The 9,973-nt window shown below is 35.2% G+C and overlaps 1 protein-coding gene across 1 annotated transcript; it reads right to left on the bottom strand.

Moving 5' to 3' along the window:
- Positions 1-359: 359 nt before the first annotated feature.
- Positions 360-7,728, bottom strand: LOC132069277 (probable ADP-ribosylation factor GTPase-activating protein AGD14). Its single transcript, XM_059462679.1, has 13 exons — positions 7,354-7,728; positions 6,293-6,354; positions 6,115-6,202; positions 5,952-6,013; positions 5,789-5,885; positions 5,032-5,457; positions 3,787-4,236; positions 2,545-2,682; positions 2,350-2,457; positions 2,185-2,268; positions 1,281-1,398; positions 1,069-1,114; positions 360-704 (listed from the first exon to the last, which is right to left on the bottom strand). The coding sequence occupies exons 1-13, from the start codon at positions 7,459-7,461 to the stop codon at positions 575-577; spliced, it is 1,917 nt and encodes a 638-aa protein (XP_059318662.1). The 5' UTR covers positions 7,462-7,728; the 3' UTR covers positions 360-574.
- Between the last annotated feature and the right edge of the window lie 2,245 nt (positions 7,729-9,973).

The following is a 9,973-nucleotide window of genomic DNA, read 5'->3' as shown; positions in this document are numbered from 1 at the left end:
ATTACTATAAGTTTATAAGTTAAAATATCTGTTTAAGGACTCGTATTGGATAATGACTTTTGATTATGTATCTCATTCCTTTATAAGAAAAGGAATCTGTGTGTTTTTATCAGGATGAAAAATTTGAAAAGAATACAGAAGCATGTTAATAGACCAATGTACATACATCCAGTTATACACATTTTCCCAAATTCAAAATCAGTTCAGATCAGAGGCGGATGCAGTTTTAATCTGGGATTCACCTCTGGTTGATATATACAAAGGCGGATTTATGGGTTCGGCAGAACCCAATAGCTTTGACCCAACCCATCCACTTAATAAGTATACATAATCTATTACAAACCCAGTAAGAGAAAAGGGTTGTCAGTTCAGAACTCTTGAAGTTAAAATCCTAAATCCGCCTCTGGATATATACAACTGCTAGCACACCTTTCAGTTTCATATTACTTGTTAGCTGTACGCATTTAAACCAGACTGACTGAAACTAACATCTCCTAAGATACATGTGAGTGGGATTCAAGAAACTGGAACAAGTGAGGTCTTGTATATATATGTTTGATGTTTCTTTTTTCGACTATCCAAATGGATTTCCTCCCACGGATGAAAAACTATTCGATGCAGCTGGCGCTGGATTGGACTGTTGAAGAGGATTTAGGGAAGCGAAGGCGGAGTCATCTTTGCCAATGCTAGTATTCCCTTGTGGTCTGTGATAAAAGATTGAAATGTTAATTCACATGATTAGAACTAATACGTGAAGTCTTTTTTCGACAAAACTATCGTAGGAAAGAACTAATATGTTTCTTTAGCCAAACTATAGGTATAGATGACGTTTAATTTATGCCATCACTTCTTCAGTTATTGATTGTAAGTTGTAATCTGATAATTACAAGTAAAATTACTGTTTTCAAGTTAAGAGAAATCGGAACAACTCTTGCAAGCGCATTCTATTTCGTGGTTATTCATGGTTAATCGACGTTCAAATTGCACAGAAAAAAAAAATGTTGAAGGCATGTGGTCTAAGATTGCAAAGCCGAAGTATTGACATGAATTCTAGAAGAGAAATCCTACCTGGCAAGGGCCATGTTGTTTGGTATTTGTTGCCCTATGTATGCTCCTGTAAGCATTTTTATCAGATAATATCACGTGTCATAACGAACAGACGGCCGAAAAGAGAGTTCAAACTGGTATATATTGAATTACATGACCATCTAATCTAGAAATTTAAGCGGTTAGAGAGAGCACATTTATTTACTTAATTATGTCTAAGTAGTTGAGCTTACCTCCAGGAATGGTCATCCCATAGTTAGTTGTCTGTGGAGGCATTGCCAAAGCATAAGGAAGTGGCTGAGGCTGTATATTTGTTGGCAGTGCTGCTTGCATAGGTAACATGGAAGGGAACTAAAAAGGCAGAAACTTCCCAAAGTTAAGAGAGTGAAAAATGAAGTTAGAATGTTTACGTTCTTTTCCTTCTCCTTTTAGTTCTTTTTCTCCCCTTTTCCTACTTCTCGTCCCAGTTCGATCTATTGGACTCTAGTAGGTACATATTGCACAGGGTTTATGAAAAATCTTGTTAGCTAAATCATTAGGATACAACCAAATACGTCCAGAGCTTAATAACCTTGGTGAACAATGTAAAGGATTGAAAGATATAAAGGAATCATCTAGGCACTTCCATTCTAAGAGATTTACCTCCCCTAGACTTGATTTGTTCATTAAAAGCAAAAAATAAACTTTTTAGACTGCTAAAAAAATTGACAAAGGATCATAGAATAGACATAATTTAAACAGAAACTACAAATCCCTCGAAATACATCGCCAAGCAGTTTGATGATGATATAAATTAGAGCAGTAAGAGTATAGAGTACATCTTAACTTCAAAAATACTTGTGGCATCCAAATCATGAATTATGTAATTGGTCATCTCTTAAACTTCACCGACGTTCATCGCTCACTGTTTTCTTTTTTTCTCTATGCTGCAAATAATCTACTGCTATGAATGCAGCAGTCAACTTAATGTGTGATACCACTTAAATATTAAACATATTTTTACCATTTTGTTCAAAAGTAACAACTGATATTCCAAAAGCAGTACAGAACACACCGGGATTGAACAAGAATTATGGAATTATGGACGATCATTAGACTAGAAAGACAAATTAACCAATAAACGGAGACTCAACATACCTCTGGGCCTTGAACTTGAGGTCCATCTTGACCAATATCGAATGGATTTCTTGATCTTGCTGAGTTTGGGGGAGCTGAAATTGCCTGTAAGCAGCACTTCCTTTATAATACAACATTAACCTATTCCATGATTCAAATTTGGTAGAGTTTTGAAATGTGATTTACCATTGCAGCCGGATGGTATTGCATGCCATACGCCATTGCAGAATGAGGGGGAAATTGCCAACCTGGAACAGCTGCAGCAAGTGGAGGATAGCTCATTGTGAAAAGGTCCTGTATCAAAATTATCCCCATTTAACACTTCTTTTTTTGGCGACATCCACCTAATTAAGAGATGGTTAGAAGTCATTTGAAAGTTACCGCTGGGAGTTCTTTTCTTCCTATAGATTTTGGATCATTTGATGGACTAGTATTTAGAGCTGTCATCGCTTGAGATGGAAGAGATGATGGATTTGTAGGTGGTGCTTCAGCATTTCCTGTAGATTGCAAAGTACTTTGCTGCCAGTAAGCACAAGAAAGAAAATCAGTTGCATCTCCACCACACTAGACGAGCAAAACAGAGCCTATTTTCAAATACTGAAGTTCATTATTTACGAATAATGGTACAGCCACCAGTATGCACATACTGAACTTCAGCGTCTGGAATATTGGTGAAATATTGAAAAAGTTGTTTGATGTATTTCAAGTGAAATAATGGGTTTTCTGTCACAAAATTTCAAGTTTTTTACAAGTAAAATTCATATCCAAACACAACAAAAACTTCCAAATATTCTTTTACAGCTCCATTTTTCAGCATCAACCAAATATTGTCCAAACACCTAGTTATCCCTACTTTTTAAATGTTTCAGAAAATTTTGCATCATTTGTAATGCATTGCCAAACAGGGCCGGATGCAGCTATTTACCATAATTTATGTGTAAGAATTTACTAAAATTGAGGTCTGAACCCATAATCTTAAAGATACAATGAGTTCAATGCTAAGAATCTTGAAGGTTAAACCCATAGAGGTTAAATTTTAGATCTGCCTATGATGCCAAAGCCATCTGTAATATGGCCTTATTTTAAATATTCTCAAGTGAAATATTATGCTTGGAGCCAAAGTTTGGTTTATGTGGATAATGAATTTTTGATCATTTCTCATTTTCTTTTTCCACAACTTTCATCCAAGTTTGGCCCCGATAAAAGGAGGGCATTTCTCTCCATTTGAAAACACACCAATTTGAGAAGAACAAAGTTAAGTTTGCGTTCTTCTATAGAGAGTATTTTGTAAGAGAGTTGTGTTGGGAAACACTTGTATGAACTCTTCTTTGGAGTGATCTTGTGAGGTTATTCTTTTGGGGTTTTTAGAATATTAGAGTATTTAATTACTCTAATTTTGTATTCTCTTTTGTGTTGTGTACTCTCTTTTGTATCCGTTGGTGTTAGTAAATTTGCTCCTCTTTTGGTTGTGGATGTAGGTCAAGTTGACCGAACCACGTTAAATATTTGTCTCCTATTATCTTCGTTATTGTCTTTATATTAACTGCTTTGTTTAATTCCGCACTGTCTCGGACTCCCGATCCTAACACCATCTAGTAGAGAAACTTCACAAACTTTTCTCACCTGACCATACGCAGCTCCAAATGATGCAGTACTTTGTTGAGCATTGGAGCTATTGATCCCCATGGGCACTGCAGAATGCAGATTTTTGGTCGGCGGTGCTATTGCATCATTTGGTCCAGGCAATGCAACGGTACTCTCAGGCGAAGCCACCGTAGGTCCAAAACTACTAGAAACTACAGGGGAAACTCCAGCTGTTTGAGTGTTATTGCATGAAGCTACAGTGGCAACTGGTGGAATTTCAGTCGACACAGCTGGTGGAGTTGACATGTCAATAAACAAAGATTCCAGTAAATTCATACTGGAAACCTTATCTGCTGAGGTAGGTGGAGTTGAGGCATTGGAGGGCTCTTTAGGTGGATCTGTTTGTTGTGTCTCTTGCTGAGGCTGAGGTTCAGTTTCTAAATCAATTAAGCTACCAATGTTGGCAGCTGCCTTTTCCTTTACCATTTTCTGCAATTAAGAATTTTAAAGATCAAGAACGTCCATAGGATATAACAGTACCTCTACAACTTCCCAGCTGCAAGAATGAAGGCATAGCAAGCAGAAATCAAGCTTAAGAAATAGTGATCTTATTCCATAATAGATGCAAAAGACTCAATATTTATCAGTTTACTTGAGAAAAAAGCTGCATATATAACAATAAAGGGCAGCCCGGTGCACCAAGCTCCCGCTATGCGCGGGGTCCGGGGAAGGGCTGGTTCACAATGAATAAAATATATGAACTTGACAATGATTTTTTGATAATAACTCGACTTGTGTGGGGCAACAGAAAGGAAAGAGAAAGACATTTAAGATCCATTATTATAACTATTGCATAGTTATCTGAAAAAGGAATATATAAGTCAGGATTAAAATTTGCATCACTTCCTGAATAACAGTGACTGTCATCACTCATCATGACAGTTAAGACATTTGCCGGACTAAGCACTCAAGTTGGCTTCTCTTCCAATAACATCTATTCTCGCTGTCAAATTTGATATGTTGATGCTTAACTAGGCATGGAATTTAAGAAAGAAAGAAATACAGACTTTTGGCAAATACTGAAAGGATCCTTAGAACTCGTGATCTCAAACATGCCATTTTGTAACTATAGGAGCATTCATTAAGGGTAAAACTGAGAAGTCTAACGTTAAAGAGTTTCCAAATATAGAAAGATGTTACTTTTCTCGGAAAATACTACAAAGCAAAGTGCCATATAAAATGGAACGGAGTGAGTAAGTAACTTGAAATGATAAAAAATCTCACCTCATCATTAGCAGAGCTTTCAAGAGTAACTCCGCCACTTTGTTTAGGAGACTCACCAACCTCTAGTGGTATAACTTTGTCACCTAAAATGTCTTTAATTGAATGTATTTTAGGGGCACTAGGTGAGCTGCTTGTGCGCCTGGATTCTGATTTTGAGAATATATGATATTGATATCGCTTAACATCACCATTTCCATCATCTCGGAACCTGTCATCAACTATTTCAAAGCGAGTTGGTAGGCTCCGCTCCCTGCTAGACCTCTTACCTTGGTTGTAATTACGGGGACTTCTTCTATCTTCAATATTGGAATATGATCTCAAGTTTATATCATCACTCCTTTTCCTTGGACTGTATGTTTCAGATGAACATCTGTCACCATTTCCGGCTCCAGGACTGTACATTTCCTCGTAGTCATCTTTTAAACTCTGTGAAATGCAAAACAAGATCAGTTTCAACATTTCAATTCGTTTTTCAACACTTGGTACTTATAAATGCTTGATACTTATCAGTTACTTTCAATTAAATAAGCCAAATGACTATAATACATTAGGCAAGTTGCACATTTGGCCGGTCGTCCAAAATTAATTACATTCGCTAGCCAAATACACAAAAACTATACACTATTACATATCAAAAATATATTATTTTATGTATACTATACATTAATATATCAAAAATATACATTTGCTTGCTATTATTTTGGTGAGCGGCGATTTATGCAGGATCTGGCATGAAAATGTTTTGGCGGACACTTACCGTTTTCACTACGGGAAGCTGGTCACGGCCCCTCTCACCTGTATATTTCCGGTCCACGTAAACATGCTTTATAAACTCCCGAAGTCTGTGAAGATCACTGTAATGCAAAAACTGTTTAGTATTGGGCTAGATCGCCGAATAATTTTCTAAAAAGATATATTACCTGGGATCTGGATATGAATTACGATACGGATCCCATGCTCTCAAGTAGATTTCCTTTGCTCGCTAAATAGTGAGAAGTGAATTAGCCTATTACTTAAGAATGATTTACAAGTAAACTTAAAAAAAGGGATGACAGTTTTGGCTGGCAAATTGTGCGCGCATACCTCATTACCTCCAGCTTCCAGAGCACTAACTTCTTCTTCACTAAATCTAGCCATTGAAACAGATTTTACCCTATGTGTGAACTCGCGGCTGAAAGTTTGTTTCAACGAAAAAAATGAATCATCAAATCCAGGCTCGTTTAATTTTGAGCAGTAATGTGGTAACTGAAATGATACTTACTGCACCCCGCTGCAACGTGTGCAAACAAATGTCCAGAAAGTTGTGCAAATGTATTGTGGCCCCTGCTAGGAACATAAAAGGCAACATAAAAACATTAGCCAGGTATTCGTTGTTCTATTAGAGAGTGAACAACTATGATACTCAGTTTCTTAGTAAAGATGATGCAGAATAAACAAAGAGGACATATTTAAGATTGAGGAGCTAAGCACATATAAGTTTGCAATCAATTGATAATAAGAGATTCTGTTCCTCAAAAGAGTACTCAAACAAAGTTAACTGCAAATTGGTTGATAAATGAATCTGACTATCTGAGTTGAGCCTTATTGCCATTTTCTCCTCGTAAAGTAAAATAAATATACAAACAACAGTCCTTACATTGCAAGTTAGATGTCCACATTTCCTTTTTATATCCATCCTGAAACAGAACTTTGCACAGACAAAGATATTCTCTCAAGCAAGTTGGGGTCAGCTATATGAATCCTAACTATCCATATGCTCTAATTAAACTCATTTGGGTCCAATACTATATAAAATAACAAAAAATATATATATAAAATACTAGAAATTCTCTATATTTTCTACTGCCATATAAATATTTGACATGAATAAAGGCCTTCTAGGTAAAAAAAAAAATGGACCTAAAGTCGATGTAGTAACATGACTAAAACTTTATTTTCTTTCATTGTGCCTAATTCTAATATTGAACTCTAGCATTAACAATTTATCATTAGGACTGAATGGAAAATCACGTGCAACTTCTACTCTTCATTCTTCAAGTGCAAAGTTCAATTTTCACTTGACACTCCCCTTACCCGGTTACCCCTTCCCCTCGTACCCAACATTTTGGGTTCAATTGAACTTATTACTTTTGGCTCGAACTACGTATACATACAAAAAAAAAAAATTAAAATGCATATACACAATAAGAACACATTTATTCCGAACCTACTGACTCTAGATTCTGGATTCGCATCTGGCTTACACCATAATAGAAAACTTTGGGCATGACGTGACAGAAATTATGGTAAAGTATAGAGAACTAATTAGAAAGCGTTACGTACCAAACTGTTGCAGTTGATACATCTCCTGTTGTCTTGAAGCTTTAAAAGACCACGAATGATCTTTTCTATTCTTTCCTCTTCTTTCATTTTATTGAACATTTTATTCATCTCCAACAATTTCTACCTTTATTCCAGCTACCTGTTTTATCAACAAACAAACAAAAAAATCTAAGACAAAAATTATCAATCTTAATTATCTCGAAGCTATTTAGAAGTCATTAATACAAAGGAAAAATTATTTTCATCAATATTTAAAACCAAACTTATGTATCCTCCGTGATTTTGCCCATTCTATACTTTTGCAACCCCAAAAGAAATACCCAACATGCTAAAAAAACAAATATCATATTGGTATTTTTGTACAAAGCATGTTATGTGCAAAAAAACAACTACTTGTTACAATGGTATTAATCAAGTCATTTTTTAAAGAGGAGCAGATTAAGAAAAAGTTACCTGATAAAATGGAGTAGATTTAATTGTTGGAGATCTAGGAAAAGAGGTATAATATGAAAGCTGCTAGCTGTGTTCTCATGGTGGAGAACATAATCTTTCTTTTTTTCTTCCTTCTTTTTTTTCTTTGGATTGAGAGGGGGTGGGAGGGAGAGGTGAAGAGGGAATTTTGGTAGTTTTTTCGGTTGGGTGGCCGTTAACTTAAGCACCACCTGTGTACCAATTTTTTAAAGCATGGAAAATTTTTCTAATCTCTAAAAGCAAAAATGCAGTCACTCATGGTGTTTATACCAAGTTAATAAATAGGCATAATACATAAACAGACCCTCAAACTTGACCTCAGCTGGCAAGTATACCTTCTAACTTTGGGTGTGCACAGGTAGGCACCTCAACTTGTATAAAGTTGAAGACATAAACACGAATGCTGACGTGAAACTGGCGTGGCACCTCCAAAATGTATATGCCACGTCAGTGCCACATCAGCATTTGTGTTTACTTGTTCAACTTTATATAAGTTGAGGTGCCTATTTGTGCACACCCAAAGTTGGAGGGCATACTTGCCAGCTGAGGCCAAGTTTAAGGGCTTGTTTATGTATTATGCCTAATAAATATAAGATATGTCTTTCATATATATATTTATTATTTGTTATATTATAAACCAAAATATATTAGGACCAAAAAAAAAAAACCAAAAAGTAAGACTGGAAACCCCCCCCCCCCCCCCCCTCCCTCCCTGTGGCGACATGGAGGCGAAAAAGGGATAGAGAAGGATGGGTTTTCTCTTGTTTTTGGCATAGCAGGCTCCCAGTGAGAAACTCGCTTGACATGCTAGTGGCTCAGTGGTAGAGCGCACCCCTGATATTTTTTGTATTGTTGTGCCTGAATTATGAGGGCTCTTTGCCATATAAATAGTTTAATGTGATCAGTGGCATCTGAACCTGAGATGAATCTCATCCAAACAAATATAGCATAGTGTATTTCTCCTATTTGAGTCGGGGTCTGAAATCAAACTCCTCCTCGGGAGGATAGATGGAAAGATTCGGGTGAGATCCAATAAAAATGGTCTACTTTGACAACTGATATATCGTATAACCCCGAATTGATGAAACATGATAGAATTTTTGTATTGCCTTGGCTTCCGAAAAAATTATTGTTATCCCATCTACATATACTAGTTGCTTGAGGCCCGTGCTAAGCCCGGCCCAAACTCAAAATATAAAATATTACATAACTTTTATCAAATAAATATAATTTTTCTCACACTTTTCTACTACATAATTAATTTAGTGTATTTGCAATTTAACCATATCTTCTTGATAAGTTTTCATAATTATTAAAGTTTGTTCGTCATATAATTGAATAATTTTAAAGGAAAAATTATTTATGAGGAAGTAAGTTTGGTAGGAAAATTAGCAAATACCAAAAAGACGCAAGTGATTCGATATTCTATAAAATAACATGATAAAGTATGACAATTACAACTCGGGAAGATCATAAATTAGAAAAAAATTGTATTTTTATAAATTTGTGAGTATGTAATTTTTATTTATAGATAAAGTTAGATTTCGTAAATTTTTATTTATAGATAAAAATAGATTTCTTTTGATATTTATTAATTCTTACTCATTATTTTATGTGTCGGGGCTTTACGCTAGTCAAAAGTGATTTTTAACCTTAGTTTTAGATGAAATTCAATAAATGACCTAAATTCATAAAATGAACCTCAAGAATCAAGTTAGTTCTTCATATATACGCAATGCTTAAAAAAAATGAATCCTTAGTAAATCAAGAGATCTTAGAAATAACATGATCTTGACTGATACGCTATCTTCATTTTCAACATTATACAATATCATTCAATAATTTTTACTTTTTGTATTTGTAACCACATATGATCTCACTAGAGAAGCAAAATGTATAGAGACAAATAGGAGAGGAACATATGACGTGAGACATGTTTAAATATAAAGTAGGACCTAATAAATATTTCAGTTGAAAAAGAAAATTTAGCTCTAAAGTTACCAAAATTTTACCAAATGTCTAAGGAAAAATAATGTAAAAGCAACTTCCTCCGATCCATCTCATATGGTATTTTATAGTCTGGACACATCCTTTAGAAAAACACTCACATCTAGAATTAAGAAGTCTTTCACTAAATTTTCCTTAATTA

Source organism: Lycium ferocissimum, chromosome 9 (genome assembly GCF_029784015.1).
Source record: "Lycium ferocissimum isolate CSIRO_LF1 chromosome 9, AGI_CSIRO_Lferr_CH_V1, whole genome shotgun sequence".
Taxonomy (NCBI): domain Eukaryota; kingdom Viridiplantae; phylum Streptophyta; class Magnoliopsida; order Solanales; family Solanaceae; genus Lycium; species Lycium ferocissimum.
This window is presented reverse-complemented; position numbering and strand designations above follow the sequence as displayed.